This window comes from Gorilla gorilla, chromosome 1 (assembly GCF_029281585.2).
Source record: "Gorilla gorilla gorilla isolate KB3781 chromosome 1, NHGRI_mGorGor1-v2.1_pri, whole genome shotgun sequence".
In the NCBI taxonomy this organism is placed as follows: Eukaryota; Metazoa; Chordata; class Mammalia; order Primates; family Hominidae; genus Gorilla; species Gorilla gorilla.
Window position 1 is genome coordinate 204,111,238 of NC_073224.2, and position 16,181 is coordinate 204,127,418.

At 40.4% G+C, this 16,181-nt stretch overlaps 1 protein-coding gene across 3 annotated transcripts in view; it reads right to left on the reverse strand.

Annotated features, from left to right (window-relative positions):
* Positions 1-517: 517 nt before the first annotated feature.
* LOC101129709 (protein argonaute-4) overlaps positions 518-16,181 on the reverse strand; it is a 49,734-nt gene continuing 34,070 nt past the window's right edge. Inside the window, exons 16-20 of one of the 3 annotated variants that reach the window (XR_008681082.2) lie at positions 8,141-8,242; positions 7,351-7,550; positions 4,699-4,904; positions 3,576-3,723; positions 518-2,704 (exon numbers count right to left, since the gene is read on the reverse strand). Coding sequence is in view for 2 of the 3 variants with exons in the window: in XM_055391616.2 (XP_055247591.1) it covers positions 4,796-4,904; positions 7,351-7,550; positions 8,141-8,242 (411 nt within the window). In the remaining variant the exon portion in view is untranslated. Of the gene's footprint in view, positions 4,905-7,350; positions 7,551-8,140; positions 8,243-14,641; positions 15,350-16,181 lie in introns of those variants that run through there. The other 2 variants (XM_055391616.2, XM_055391621.2) reach the window with 2 other exon arrangements.

Below are 16,181 nucleotides of genomic sequence, written 5' to 3' on the forward strand. Positions count from 1 at the left end.
CTCGCTGCCTCTTCCTCCATCTCATGCCAAATTAGAATGAATTATTTGAATAATTTTTTACTCTTCTGTGTTCCCAGCACCTAGGCAGTACATGACATGTACCCAGTTCATGATAAATGTTTGATAACTGATAAATATGGTGGAGATAGTACACAGATGGATAGTACAACCGTCTTCTAGTAGAGTTATATGCAGAACTTTCTCCTCTGGCAAACTATAAATTCCCTAAGGAATTGTCCCTGCCACGACTTAGCAAAAGGACTTGCTGGTGAGAATTTTTCTAAAGATGAGACTGGATAGCCCCAGGTTGGATGAATTTGAGCAGCTTCTCCTCTGGAGAAGTTAAGTCTTATAAAGTATGTGGCCACACTGCCCTCTGGAGACTGCAGATTCTTCTCAAGCATTGCTTAAATAGATCTTCCCATTAAGAGCCATATCCAGAACTCTGATCAATTTTGTAAAAGTTTTCATAAGTGAAGTGTTGCTGAAAAGCTCTTCTAAAATTCTCAAATAGAAATTTCTTTTTTAAAAGTTTTATTTTAGTTTTAATTGACACATAATAATTGTATACCAAATAGCAATTTTTAAAAATAGGGAGACCCAAGAGTTAAAAACACAAAGTTTTTCCACTGTTCTTTGTAAAATTTCTCATACTGAGGAAATTGTTTTTAAAAAGCAACCATGTATGTTGCCATTACAGTGTACTGCATACTTATTAGACAATTGACAGGAAAAACAACTTTTGGCACAAGAATGCCAATTTATTCCTTTTTTGGACACATAAACACAAAATATCCCTGCAGGCCAAAAAAATTGCAAAATTTAAACGACCGTCATCTTATCTCAACATGAGGATACAACCCCTCCCTTAATAGTTTAGAAAGTACCTCGTATTGCTAGAGACATACATCCAGTCCAAATTTAATAAAATACATTTTAAAACATTACAGGTCTAATAATATAGAAACAAAAATCACACCATTAGTCAAATGAACAAATGCAAACATTTTCAGCCACTAGACATAGAAAGAGCATGAATATGTCAATAGCAAGGCATAAGAAAATGGTTAATCAATAACAAGATCTTTCCTTTAATTTTACAAGGAAAACTTCTTGGAGTTGCAACAGTATTGATACAATGCCCTCAGCCTCCACTTTCTTAAAATGAAAGCAGAGCTACCACCTTGCTATTGAGCAAGAAAATATTACAGCACATTCACAAAAGGTCGTTAGGACAGGGTGGAGAGGGTGAGCCTTGTTAAACAGTGGATTATATTTTCCCACTTGAAGGGTAGGCAGTTTTGCCAGGTAGGCAAGCTCTGATAGAGGCTGGGCACCAGATCCTAAAACACAGACCATATAGAACATGTCTGCTTGAAAATCATCACCTTTGGAAGCAGCAAATAGAATTTACAGTAAGAATGAATATGTTCTGCTGCCCAGAACGCTGGCTGCATTAAGCCAGCTAGTTCACTTTATAAACCATTCAGGATTCAACAGCTAAGAACAACACCACCAAAACATAATTGGTTCAACATTTGGGTCATCACCACTCTCTTAATGTCCCCACTTTTTTTTTTTTTTTTGAGACAGAGTTTCGCTCTTGTTGCCCAGGCTGGAGTAATAGCTCACTGCACCGTCCACCTCCTGGGTTCAAGCAATTCTCCTGCCTCAGCCTCCCGAGTAGCTGGGATTACAGGCATCCACCACCAGACCCAGCTAATTTTTTGTATTTTTAGTAGAGATGGGGTTTCACCATGTTGGTCAGACTGGCCTCGAACTCTCGACCTCAGGTGATCCGCCCACCTCGGCCTCCCAAAGTGCTGGAATTACAGGCGTGAGCCACCGCGCCCGGCCAATGTCCCCACTTCTTATCCCCAAATTATTACTCTTTAGCGTTGCTACATTTAAATCTTTCACACCACATGACAGTGCCTCAACAGGCTGCATTTAAAAAACAAAAACAAAACCAAACCAAACAGCCTAAAACTACTTCTAGAGAATGCACACCTCCCATTGATTGACACATGCATAACGATTCAGTCAGTCCCGAGGGGGTTACCTATTCAAATTGTCAAGCCGAATTAAAGTAAAACTATGCATTCAGACTTGCTTGCAATCATATTGCTGCAACTCTGATTCTGCAGTGATTAGCTCTAAAGATTCACCCCTCAGCAAGTTTTTGCCAATAATCCCAGTTCTTCCAAATTTCTTTCCTTTTGTCCAAAATGACAGCATTGCATCCTTAATGGTACTATTTTCCTATAAAAATAGGCCTCCCGGCTTTTCTTCCACCACCACACTGATTTACCCCAGTGTACCAGGACTGACTGAGGTCTTACAAGCTGTATTGTTCGAGGTCGAGCGTAGAGCAAGACAAGCTAATCAGGGCTTTCGGGAACATAGCCTTGCTCCCTGCTCCATACATGCCAGGAGATGGTGAGAAGTGATGCTTCTTCTGTGCGTTATTAATAAGCAAGCCCGAGGCACTCAAGTGCAGGTGTGGTGCCCGCTGGCCAGCCAGCCAGCCACCAAGAGTTCTTCACATCTTGGATTCCAGCAAGTCCTCCTTCTCCTAAAAAAGCTTCCGTTTTTTCCTCCTCTTGGGTCCAGAGTGGCCATGCTGAAGGGTATTCTCTGTGCTCTCCCTGAACAAGTGTGAATAAAAGCAGCAGCCAAGCAGCCAGCCCCTCACCAACATGTCCTGATTTGTATTATCCAAGTGAGGTATTTGCAAAAAAAAAAAAGGAACATTTTAAGAAATTAACATCTGCCATCTCTTCACTCCTGGCTATGTTGTGCTTCATTTTACAGAACTTGCTTTCATCCCACTATCTGCAGGGATTAAGGACGTCTGCACTCAGCTTAATGAGCAACAGGCCTCGATCGACATAAAACTCTCTCAGAGACCAGTCTCAGCAAACACAGGTGGCGCCGTTGATCAACAGCACATGGAAATGTAAACTTCAATGTATTTACAAGTTTATTTAAACGACTGAAGAAAAACAGTGCTTTATATTGCTGGGATTTTGAGAAGGCTAGTTTATGAGATTTGGACCGTCTCATGAGTTCAAGCAAACACCCTTCACCATCATTTCCCCACCAGCAGTTTCCAGGCAGGGGCGGCAAAATTGTTTTCACCCCATTGTGTCTATCTTTCCCTAGCTCCTTCCTCAGCCATATAGAGTGTGGCTCCAGGCCTTTTATCCCCTTTTCCATCCCTCACTCCTGATGTCCTGGATAGAGAATTACAAGTCAGTAAACTCTGGGCTGGGAAACACTGGCTGGTGCTACCAAGACACTATGTAACTGTTGTCCATTCACAAAGTATTATCTACACTACATACAGAATACATTTTCCCCTACATTTTAACTGATGCTCACTTTAGAGCAACTCCCTTTGTTTGGACAAGAAAGGAATCCCATCTCCCTGTGGGTGGAATCCAGAATCTATTAAGAAAAATCAACCTTTTCCACACAGTTTTAGTTTAATTAAAGGAAGGAAAACCCACCAAGTACATTTCATGTCGAAAAAGAAGCAAAAAATTTGTACTGCAAGTAGTCGTGTGAGTTACCTTGATTCCCAGGAAAAGAAATTTTAAATGCTGGTACATTTTTGCAAGTTGCAGCATCACTCATTGTACCTTAAGGACTGGCAAAGCCTTTCCAATAAGGAAGCATCCTGGTTCTAGCTTATTTTAAAACAAAGTGACAGGACACCAACTGTGAATATAAAACAGGTAAAAATAATTCTTTAAAAAGGCATGGAAATATATGTCTTTTCTGACTGGTTTCAGAAATTGCCAGATTATGATATATAAGAAATAGCTGATAAAATCATACTGAAATCTCATCTAGAAAACTACATTGTTGGGGAGGGAAGAGGAGAGACCTTAAAAAATGTTTATTGCCAAAGTTAAGTTTCTATGAGAAAAGTTTAAAAATCATTTAGATTTAACAAACCACACAGCAGCATAAAATGGGCACTTTTGAAAACTTGGAAAAATACTAAAAGCAATTTTTTTTTTCCAAATAGGGGAAACATGAGTACTTTTATCATGGCAGTGTTATCTCTGTCACTGTGACATGCATTACATCTGTTTATGTCACACATTCACAAAAGTCGACCAAATAAGAGAACTGCCTATTTGAATCTGCAGCCAAATATAGTGCAAATTGCCTGTCAGCATGTACTTGCACCAGCACAAGTCTGCAGAGCTCAATAAGATAAAGTAGTAAAACTAATAAAACTCTGTAAAACTTTCAAAAATTAATGCTCATTAAAGGCATTTACAGTGGCAAAGTCAGAAATCTTCATTAAAAAGTCTATGGACGCACACAATTAAATAGTTACACTGAACTGAAGTAGATTGTTTGGTTTTTCTCTCCCACTTATGCATATACCCCACTCAATGACTACAGAAAAAAGGAATAATCTTCTCTTCTAAGACTAGAGGGATGCGGTGAACACCACAGCTAGCAAAATATTCCATAGAAACCCTTCTTGTAAAGTCCTTTAGAAAGTTCAGGCTGATCAGCCTTTGCACATTGAGGTAAAAATTCAGTCCAGTGCATCAGAAAAGATAATCTATGAGTATCTACTACTTTAAAAAAATGGCTCAATTTTGTTGACGCATCAGACAGTGCTGCAAAGTATAAATTCAGTGCAACTATTCCGAGCTGCTGGTAGAAGACCACCTGAAGTCAACTTGGCTCGATCTAGAGGCGGTAGGCATTTGAAACATTTTGAGGCTGCATGGGGTGCCAAATTGGTTGAGTTCTTTTTCTGAGACTCTCAGGCAAAATACATCGTGTGCTGGGTATCATGGTGGATTTGCACAGCCTTAGCCAAGGCCTGAGGATCCCGGCCGTTGCTCTGTCCTGACACATGACTGCCTTCCGCACTGTAAAGAGAATAAAACAAAACAAAACAAAGCAAAACAAACAAACAAACAAAAAACCAAAAACAACAACAACAAAAAAAACAAAAAACAGGTGTAACAGAAGACCACTTAAAACTTCACACATTTCAAATAGCACAAACAGTACTAGATTCTAGAATATCTTAGGCTTAAGCTTTAGCTTCTTGAATAATTTGTTATGTCCTTCTACATATCAGTTGACTCAACTGAATTTCTTTTTTTTTTTTTTTTTTTTGAGACAGAGTCTCGCTGTCTCCCAGGCTGGAGTTCAGTGGCGCAATCTCGGCTCACTGCAAGCTCTGCCTCTTGGGTTTACACCATTCTCCTGCCTCAGCCTCCCGAGTAGCTGGGACTACAGGCGCCCACCACCACACCCGGCTGATTTTTTTGTATTTTTACTAGAGACGGGGTTTCACCATGTTAGCCAGGATGGTCTCGATCTCCTGACCTCGTGATCCGCCTGCCTTGGCTTCCCAAAGTGCTGGGATTACAGGCGTGAGCCACCGCGCGAGGCCAACTGAACTTCTTTAATGGGCTGCTGCAAGAATTAAATAATATAATGTCTGCAAAGACACAATCCTTAACAGTATTCATATAAAGATTTCCACTGCCCACTATGTCTGGCTAATTTCTTTAGGCTTCAGTCAAATGTCATTTTTCTGCACAGAAATCTTCTTTGACTTTAAGGTCCAGGTCAGAGCCACCTGGAACATGCTTTAACAGAATCCTATATTTTTCTTTCATGGTACTAAACACAATTGAAATTAAATTATTACTTGGGTAATTATTTATTTTCCCACTGGGATATAAACTCCAAGAAAGCAGCAATTTTGTCCACCTTGCTCACAACTGTATCCTTGGTGTCTAGCACATAATACAACAAAGTCTCAATAAACCATTAGTTGAATGAATGCATCTATGTACCTAGCATAGTGATGGAACATAGGAAATTCCCAGCAAATGCTATTGTGCCACCAGTCTCTTCTTGTCTTCCCTTCACTAACTATATAACCTTGGACACATAATAACTCCTCTGAACTTTGGTCTTTCGGAGTAACAACAACTTCTAAACATACCACTTAAGGATACCACGTGATATAAAGGGCTTGACAAGCCGTAAATCCCCATCCCTCTTCTGACTTTCTCTTTAAGTGATTATTATCCTTATCATCCAGGCTCAAAATCTTAGCCATCTTTTACTTCACCCTCTCCTCTGACATGCATATCCAATTAACTGTTAAGTCCTATCTATTCTATCCCAGGAACAGCATTTTACATTTAACAAACACAATCTTGCTTTAACATACTTTTCCAGCCTCATACCTGCTTGTTCCCCTTTAATATCCTCCAGCCAAAGAAAATTTGCTACTGTACAAACATGTCACTTGCTTTCTCCCCTTTGTGTCCCTTGTTCTCTCTGCCCTGAAAATTCTTTTCTCTTTTTTGTAGAGCCATTCTATCCGTCCAGCTATGAAATCTTCTCTAAAAGCCTCTCCTCTGGTGTCCCATTGCACTTTTATCTGTACTGACTTGGGCTACTTGTCAGTTGTATATTTGCCTGTATTGTCTCCCATACTGAAACATAAAATCCCCGTGGACAAGAAACATGTCTTACTCATCTTAGTATTTCTAGCACCTGGCACAGTACTAGGCACACAGTCAATACCTAATAAATATGCCGAATAAATGAAAGCACATTACAGAATGGAAGGTACAAAGCCACAGTTGGACATTTTCCATAATAGTGTATTTTCAACCCTTACAGAAATAGACTTGCAGTGGAATGTCTACTATTTAGCAGCTGAATTCAGACTTGGGGAAGAGCCCAGAAACTGCTACTCTTCACAGATGGTCATTTGGAAAAGAAAATTAATGCAGAGAGCTTGTGTAACTATTTAATAGTAGCTCAGGAATAGGTCAAAATAACAGATTCTCTGATTCTCCTGAGATGCCTATTTGAGAGTGAGAATCATCTGCGCCCCCACTCCCACACACACATCCGGGTTCACCCTGGGGTATTTTTCCAGAATGTACCAAAAGCAAAGTGAACTGGTCAGGCCTCCTCACTTGCATGAAGTGGAATCCACAGCCCTGTGACTGCTTTGACCGGAGCCAGGGTACTGTGTTGACCACTTTTTGAGGCTACTTAGGACCTGAGCAGAACTGAAATGCATTTGGCTCCATGGGAGAACCACAAGCAGCTCCAAATTAAACTCCTTTAGAGACACAATACAAGTATAAACAAGCCTGAGCACTTCTTGGACCAAAAGTCACATTACAAGCTCTCAGAGGCATATGCAATTTTATTTGCTTCTTACAATTTAAACTCTGAAAGTTTAAATCCTTAAAAAAGTTTTCTATTGTAGCTCTTTTTTTTTTAACATGCTACTAAAATATAAAGAGACTTTATTGTGCCTAAGAAACTTGCCTGTCATGATCTTTATCCACCAGATGATACCTTGCCCTAAATGCTACAAGCCGGGCATAATATGCAGGGGCTGGAATAGAGACTGAGCGAGTGCACCTCACATAGGTGTGACACAGCTGGTAAGTCAGTAGCTGGAGTTCATCTGCAGTGAAGCAGTTGTCATCCCACAAGACCTGGTAATGTGAGGGACGGCTGGTTCCCTGGGGAGAGAGTTTTATGATTAATGTTTTTTGTTTGTTTGTTTGTTTGTTTTTGTTTTTGTTTTTTTGAGATGGAGTCTCACTCTGTCACCTAGGCTGGAGTGCAGTGGTACGATCTTGGTTCACAGAAACCCCCGCTTCTGGAGTTCAAACAATTCTCCTGCCTCAGCCTCCCAAGTAGCTGGGACTATAGGCGCACGCCACCATGCCCAGATAATTTTTGTTTTTTTTAGTAGAGATGAGGTTTCACCACATTGGTCAGGCTGGTCTCAAACTCCTGACCTCAGGTGATCTGCCCATTTCGGCCTCCCAAAGTGCTTGGATTACAAGCGTGAGCCACCATGCCTGGCCTGATTAATATATTTCTGACATGACACGAGAAGAGAAAATAATTGAAACCTACTCCTTAAACTCAGAAATACTTCTGCCTTGCACACCTACAAGCAGATACCTAGACCAAAAGATAATTCTAGGATACAAGCATTAACAAAGTTAGGCACAGTGTTAAATAACAAGTCTACTCAAGCTAGTTGCTGAATTTGCAAACATCTCCCTATCAAGTCAAAGATCTGAACCAGCTTCCAAATTACCTGAATTCCTGCATGACTACAGAGGTAAAAGTCAAACTCAGATGGATGTGTGATGGTACTATCCACTGTAGTGCCTGCTGGTACATTGCCACTTTTCCCTACCTACAAAAAACAAAAAAAAGTAATTAGTCATCAAAGTGCCAAACTGTGGTCAGACCATTTTTTTCTTTTGTGTGTTAATTGGGAGCAAGTTGGTAAATGTCTCTTAAGTCTTGAAAATCACTTTCATTCAAGATGTTGAATCCTCTGTAACTTTCCCTTAGCCCAACCATTTTAACCTATAGTATTTTCACAAACAAATATGTTCCAGGATCTCTTCAGGAGGATACGGACAAAAATATTTTACCCGTGGCTTTGGGTTACAACATCATTATGTATTTACAGATGACACAGTGGTATGTTCACAAAGGGAAAAAACATTTAACATTTAAGATAGATAAACTTTCTGAGAAAAAAAGTTTTATTGCTTACTTGGAGTAAAAAAAAATCACAATTTTCAGTAAAAGATTAAGGAATCTTTAAACTGGTTTACCAGGTTCAACATAACTAGTACTTTTTTTTTTTTTTTTTTTTTTTTTGAGACAGGGTCTCACTCTGTCACCCAGGCTGGAGTGCACTGGGAGGATCACAGCTCACTGCAACCTTGGACTCCTGGACTCAAGGAATCCTTTCACCTCAGCCTCCTGTGTAGCGGGGGCTATAGGCACACATGCCATCATGTCTGGCTATTTTTTTTTTTTTTTTGAGACACGGGGTCTAATTTTGTTGCCCAGGCTGGACTTAAACTCCTGGGCTCAAGCAATTCTCCCACCTTGGCCTCCCAAAGTGCTAGGACTACAGGTGTGAGCTACCACACCTGGCAATAACAAATACTTCATTAATAATTTAAAAAAAGTCACTGGCAAATGGTTATCAGGAAGAAAGCACTGAAATGGGAACTAAAAAATCAGTTTCAGATCTAGGCCTAGCCTTGCAACTATATACCTTGAACAAAGCTTATTATCTTTACACCTCAATCTAATCATCTATAAAATTAGGTGATGTTCTCTTACCCTTTTAAAATTCCAAGCAAAAACTCTACAGACAAAATTTGAAAATCAAATTTCTAGGAAGGCAAGAGGGGAACTTCAGAAATGGATTACAACGGAAGGAATTACATCTTGCTATTTGGTCACCCTCTTCTGCTGTACAGCAGAGTTCAGTATGAACACATTTATTTAGCATACAGGCACAAATTTGACGGGAGTTTATTTGGCTCCATTTTAACTATAGTTACGTTAAGCTGAAGATCATACACCTATGCATACATAACTCTATGAGTATAAAAAAATCTCCTTCCATCAAATGCATATGTGATCTTGGGTTCCTAGCTGGATCAGAAGAAGTCTAGTTGGTTCTAGCATTTTTTTTTTCCCCAAAGTGTGTTCTTTAGGAATATTAGCTTTGCAGGATGTGTTTAGGTATTTTATGGTGAAACAAACCTGAGAAATATGGGATCAAATTAAAGTTAAAAGTATTTTTCTACTGTATGACTTCTCAAAACCTTTATTTAGTCATGTATAATCTTTAAAAGGGATATAGAGTATATAGCATTTTCTAAATTTATTTTACCCTTAAAAAAAAAAAAACTCTCTGGTTCTACATATGACAGCCTGAAGAGGTGATGCCTTGGAGAAAAGGGAATCCAGGCCTTTTCAATTCACCAGTTATTGCTTGAGCACCCATATGACTGCTAGGCTCCGCAGCAGATGTTGGGGATGACAGCCAGGGGCATCAAGAGAACTAATAAACTTGCCTTCCTGACTTCATGAAAAGTGTATACAATAAACTGTAACACAATGTCATAAGGGCATATGGGAAGCATTGGGAAAAGCTGATGAGGAGGAAATAGGTGAGCCATGCCTTATAAGTAGGAGCTGAAAAGGGAAGTTGGGTAAAAAACAGGAAACACTCCAAATACCCCTAAACTCAGAAATGGATAAGCAAACTGTGGCTCATCCACATTATGAAATACCACTCAGCAATAAAAAGGGGCAAATTACTGATATATACACAACTTGGATGAATCTCAAATGCCAGACTCAAAGGCTATGATTCTATTTATATGATGTGCTGGAAAAAGCAAAACTGTAGGAACAGAATACATATCAGTGGTTGCCAATGGCTGGGAGTGAAGGAGAAAGGTTAACTACAAAAGGACACCTGAAGATTTTTTGGTATGACAGAATTATTATATACTCAGCCCTTGGTATCCACAGGTTCTGCATTCAGGAATTCAACCAACTGTGGATATTCTTTAAAAAGGTTTGGATATTCTAATTATACCCTGATTTGATCACTGCACATTATTTGTATAAGAATTCCTATGTAACCCATAAATGTGTATAATTATTATGTGTCAATTAAAAAAAAATAAAAATATAAATTTTAAAGACCTGACACAAATACAGAAAATTGTTAACATGTTTAAAAATTTAATTTTAATATGAAAAAAATTAAAAACAATAAAACATAGCATTTACACTGTATTTGGTACTAAAGCAACCTAGAAAAATATTTAAAATAGTTCAACAGTAAAAACTTATACACATTTTAAAATATAGTATAACAACTATTTAAGCCTTTACATTGTATTAGGTATTATAAGTAATCTAGAGATCTTTTAAAGCAAGCTTGTCCAATCCGCAGCCCGTGGGCTGCATGCAGCCCAGGATGGCTTTGAATGTGGCCCAGTACACATTTGTAAACTTGGGCCGGGAGCAGTGGCTTTCATGCCTGTAATCCCAGCACTTTGGGAGGCCAAGACAGGCAGATTACTTGAGGTCAGGAGTTCAAGACCAGCCTGGCCAACATGGTGAAACTCCATCTCTACTAAAAATCCAAAAATTAGCTGGGCATGGTGGCATGTGCCTGTAATCCCAGCTACTCGGGAGGCTGAGGCAGGAGAATCACTTGAACCCAGGAGGCAGAGGTTGCGGTGAGCCAAGACTGAGCCATTGCACTCCAGCCTGGGTAACAGAGCGAGACTCAGTCTCAAAAAAAAAAAAAAAGACCAAAAACAAATTTGTAGACTTTCTTAAAACATTATGAGATTTGTTTGTGATTTTTTTTTTTTAGCCCATCAGCTATGGTTAGTGTATTTTATGTGTGGCCCAAGAAAATTCTTCTTCCAGTGAGGTCCAAGGAAGCCAAAAGATTGGACACCCCTGTTTTAAAACATATGGGAGGATGTGCATAGGTTATATACAATTACTATACCATTTTTGTTTTTTGAGATGGAGTCTTGCTATGTTACCCAGGCTTGTCTCAAACTCCTGGACTCAAGTGATCCTACTGTCTCAGCTTCCTAAGTAGCTGGGACTACAGGTATGCACCACCATGCCTTTCTTACTGTACCATTTTATATCAGGGACTTGAGCATATGTGGATTTTGGTATCTGCAGCAGGTCCTGGAACCAATCCCCCATGGATTCTGAGGGATGACTGTGTATTTTTATTGTGGTGATGCCTACAGAACTGTATGTATTTGTCAAAACTAGGGCCAGGTATGGTGGCTTATGCCTGTAATGCCAACACTTTGGGAGGCTGAGGTGGGAGGACCACTTGAGTCCAGGAGCTCAAGACCAAACTGGGGAACAAACTTAGACCCTGTCCCTAAATATATATATATATATATATATATATATATATATATATATATATATATATATATATCTTTTTTTGAGATGGAGTCTCACTCTGTCTCCCAGGCTGGAGTGCAGTGGCGCCATCTCAGCTCACTGCAAGCTCCGCCTCCCGGATTCACGCCATTCTCCTGTCTCAGCCTCCCGAGTAGCTGGGACTACAGGCGCCCGCCACCACATCCGGCTAATTTTTTGTATTTTTAGTAGAGACAGGGTTTCACCGTGGTAGCCAGGATGGTCTCGATCTCCTGACCTTGCGATCTGCCCACCTCAGCCTCCCAAAGTGCTGGGATTACAGATGTCAGCCACCGCACCTGGCCCACAGAGGACTATTTTCTAAATGCGTATGGAGGGACTGGAAATGGGGCAAAGAATTTAAAGACAACTCTGAAGTTTCTAGATTGGCTGACTTAATATACAGTGATGCCAAGTAATAGAATAAAAGGAAAATTGGGGAGGAATAGGTTTTGGATGGGAATAAAACAATAAATAGAAGGTTTAGACATGCTTTGCTTGAAATGCCTGTGGTAGATTGTATTACTGGTGCCAAACATTCTCATGCCCCTGCCTGGGGGAGGATTATACATCCACACCCAGTTATCTCAGGGGTGACTTGCTTTAGCTGATAAAATGTGGCCTGAAATGTGTTACTTCTGGGCCAGCACATGGCTTGTCATGTATCTTTTTTCCTCTCTGCCAGGATGACTGGCAATGTTCCAGATAGATGCTTCTTTGTCAGCCTAGGTTCCAAAGGGAGGACAGCAGGGTCACAGCTGCAGCACAGCCACAATGAATGTGTAATATGATCAAAAAACAAGTCTTTGTAAGTCACTAAGATTTGGGTTTTTGTGGTTGTTTTTGGCCTATCTTGACTGATGCAGTGCCTATAGAGAATCTAAGCAAATACGTCTGGTAGATAACTGGGAGTAAAGATCAGGAGCTGAAGAGTAGATTGGGGCTGGAAATACAGATTTAGGAATCTACAAGCAAGGGAATTTGCCCAGAAAAGTGGATGACACTATAGAGAGGGCTGAAATTGAGAAGAGAAGAGACAGAAGTATGAAATGTCGGGAAATATCAGTGTTTAATGGAGAGGGAGAAAGAGGAATCAAAAAAGTCTGATTACAGGCCGGGCATGGTGGCTCACATCTGTAATCCCAGCACTTTGGGAGGCCGAGGTGGGTGAATCACTTGAGGTCAGGAGTTCGAGACCAGTCTGGCCAACATAGTGAAACCCTGTCTCTACCACAAATACAAAATTAGCTGGGTATGGTGATATGTGCCTGTAATCCCAACTACTTGGTAGGCTGAGGCAGGAGAATTATTTGAACCCGGGAGGCAGAGATTGCAGCAAGCCGAGATCAGGACAGAGTGAAACTCTATCTTAAAAAAAAAAAGTCTGATTACAGAAACTCCATTTCAAAAAAAAAAAAAGTCTGATTACAGAAACTCCATTTCAAAAAAAAAAAAAGTCTGATTACAGAAACTCCATTTCAAAAAAAAAAAAAAGTCTGATTACAAAGGTGGGTAGTAAAGCTGGAAAGTCACTTTGCTAAGGCCAAATAAGGCAATCATTGTCTTAAGTGCTACAAAGAAGTCAGTGTGGGAATCTGACAAAATATCTCTAGATTTGAAATGAGCAAGTCATTGAGACAACAACTTCAATGGAGTCACTGAAATTGAAGTTAGGCTACAGAAAATTAAAGTTTGATGTGAGAAAGTACAGATAGAAAGTCAAGTGATTGTTTTTCTCAAAGTTTAGTCGTGAAAGGAAAAGATAAGGTAGCAGTGAGACTGAGAGAGAAGCAGGGTGAGGTGAACTCAGGAAGATTTAAACCACCTTTATAGGGCGAGAAGGAGGCAACAGAACACGAAAGAGTGACATTTTGAAAAATAATGCGTAATTAACCAAGTAAGGCTGTAGAGAAGTCAGGAGGGATTAGGATTGAAAGCACAGGATGGGGGCAGGAAAGCATAGGTGGAGAGATACGAGGAAGGAGATAGGAAAATACAAGATGTAACTGAGTTTGAAAGTAGAGGAGAGGCAGCTGAGAAAATTCTTGCCTTCTAGATCTTGTTTTTGGAGGGAAATAGACGATAGGACTTTGTTGGCAATAGAATTATTATGAATAGGGTAGGGGACTTGAGGAGAGTATAAAGGTGTGGAACAGATGCTATGGGGAATAGGGTAAATGAAAAAACGGCAGCATCCAAAGCCTGGCTGAGATTTGCTCTCATGAATTTGTAATATGGTTCTTTATTAAACAGACACTTTTGGCCAGGTGTGGTGGCTCATGCCTGTAATCCTAGCACTTTGAGAGGCTGAGGTGAGCTGATCACTTGAGCCCAAGAGTTCAAGATCAGCCTGCACAACATGGTGAAACCCCATCTCTACAAAAAATACAAAAAAATTAGCCAAGAGTGATGGTGAGTGCCTGTAGTCCCAGCTACTTGGGAGGCTCAGGTAGGAGGATCACCTGAGCCTGGGGGCGTCTAGGCTGCCATGAGCCATAATCATGCCACTGCACTCCACCCTGGGTGACAGAGTGAGACCCTGTCCCAAAAAAATAAAATCCACCACTTTTCCCCCAGCAATTTCTATCAGCCTAAGAGTAGAGGCAAAATAAATGGGCAAGTGGATTGGCAAGAGGCATGCTTAGAGAATTGAAGATATTAGTAAATGTCAGGGTACAAAGTAGACCAAGAACTGGAACTGTCAATTTTGAAAGGTTTAAAGAATAAAACTATGAGATAGCTTAATAATAGCTTAATAGATAGTTTAGGAAGACAAGCCTGAAGAAGATCTTAAATCTACATGGACAACAAGTTGACAGACAGGTGGAGAGATGACAACAGTTAAGGAGAAGGTGGCAGGAGGTTTTGTGCCCAGAGGTCAGGCAAGAGTTCAACGAATTTGTATTAGCAAAGTCTAAGAAGTACTATTTTTTTTTCACAGCATATCTTTTATTTATTTATTTTATTTGACATGTGCTGGTCTATTTTTTATTTAAATTTTTATATATTTTGGGGGCACAGGTACAGATTTCTTATATGTGTATGTTACAGAGAGGTAAAGCCCAGTTGGTAAGAAGTACTATTAACTCATGGTTTCAGCAATTTAAAGACAGCCCTTTTAATTTAAAACAGCCCTTTTAATTTAAGACAGTCCTTTTAATCTAAGCTGATTGGATCTGGGGCCCAATGAGAAAACAACCTTGATTCAGAAAACAAAAAGAAACAGTTCAGGCCAAGCACAGCAGCTCACACCTGTAATCCCAGCACTTTGGGAGGCCGAAGCAGGTGGATCACCTGAGGTCAGGAGTTCAAGACTGGATTGGCTAACATGGTGAAACCCCGTCTCAACTAAATATACAAAAATTAGCTGGGCATGGTGGTGGGCGCCTATAATCCCAGCTACTCAGGAGGGTGAGGCAGGAGAATCGCTTGAAACTCGGGAGGCAGAGGTTGCAGTGAGCCAAGATTGTGCCGTTGCATTGCAGCCTGGGTGACAAGAGCAAAACTCCATCTCAAAAAAAGAGAAAAAAGAAACAGTTCATCCTCGGATTAGAGACAAAAAAACTAGAGTGTACTTGAAAATACTGGGAGTGGCAAACAAGATTACACGATTAGGCAACAGAAAGATCTGGTCTTCCTAGGGGTGGATCAGAGAGGGCCTGGACAAGATGAAGTAAAGTCATTAAAAAATATCAAAGAAGCAAGATTATCTATTAATAATATAGGTTGGGCATTCTCTATCTGAAATGCCTGGGGATTAGAGGTGTTTTGGATTTTAATTCTTTTTTTCTTTTAGGCAGAGTCTTGCTCTGTGCAGGCTGGAGTGCAGTGGTATGATCTCGGCTCACTGCAACCTCTGGCTCCTGGGTTCAAGCAATTCTCCTGCCTCAGCCTCCTGGATACCTGGGACTACAGGCGTGCACCATTACGCCCAGCTAATTTTTGTATTTTTAGTAGAGATGGAGTCTTACCATGTTGGCCAGGCTGGCCTCGAACTCCTGACCTCAAGTGATCGCCCGCCTCAGCCTCCCAAAGTGCTGGGATTACAGGCGTGAGCCACAGCACCCGGTCAGATATTGTTCTTAACCACATTTTACAGATGAGAATATTATGGCTTAGAGAAGTTGAGTAATTTGACTGTGGTTTAAGTGCGACACTATAAATATTCAAAGTCTGTGCCCTATGAATCTTCTATGCCAGCAGTCCTCAACTTTTTTGGCAGCAAGGACAGGTTTCATGGAAGACAATTTTTACATGGATGAGGGTAGGGGAGCGGGGGGCGGGGAGATGGTTTTGGGATGAAACTGTTCCACCACTGCTGATCTGACAGGAGGCAGAGCTCA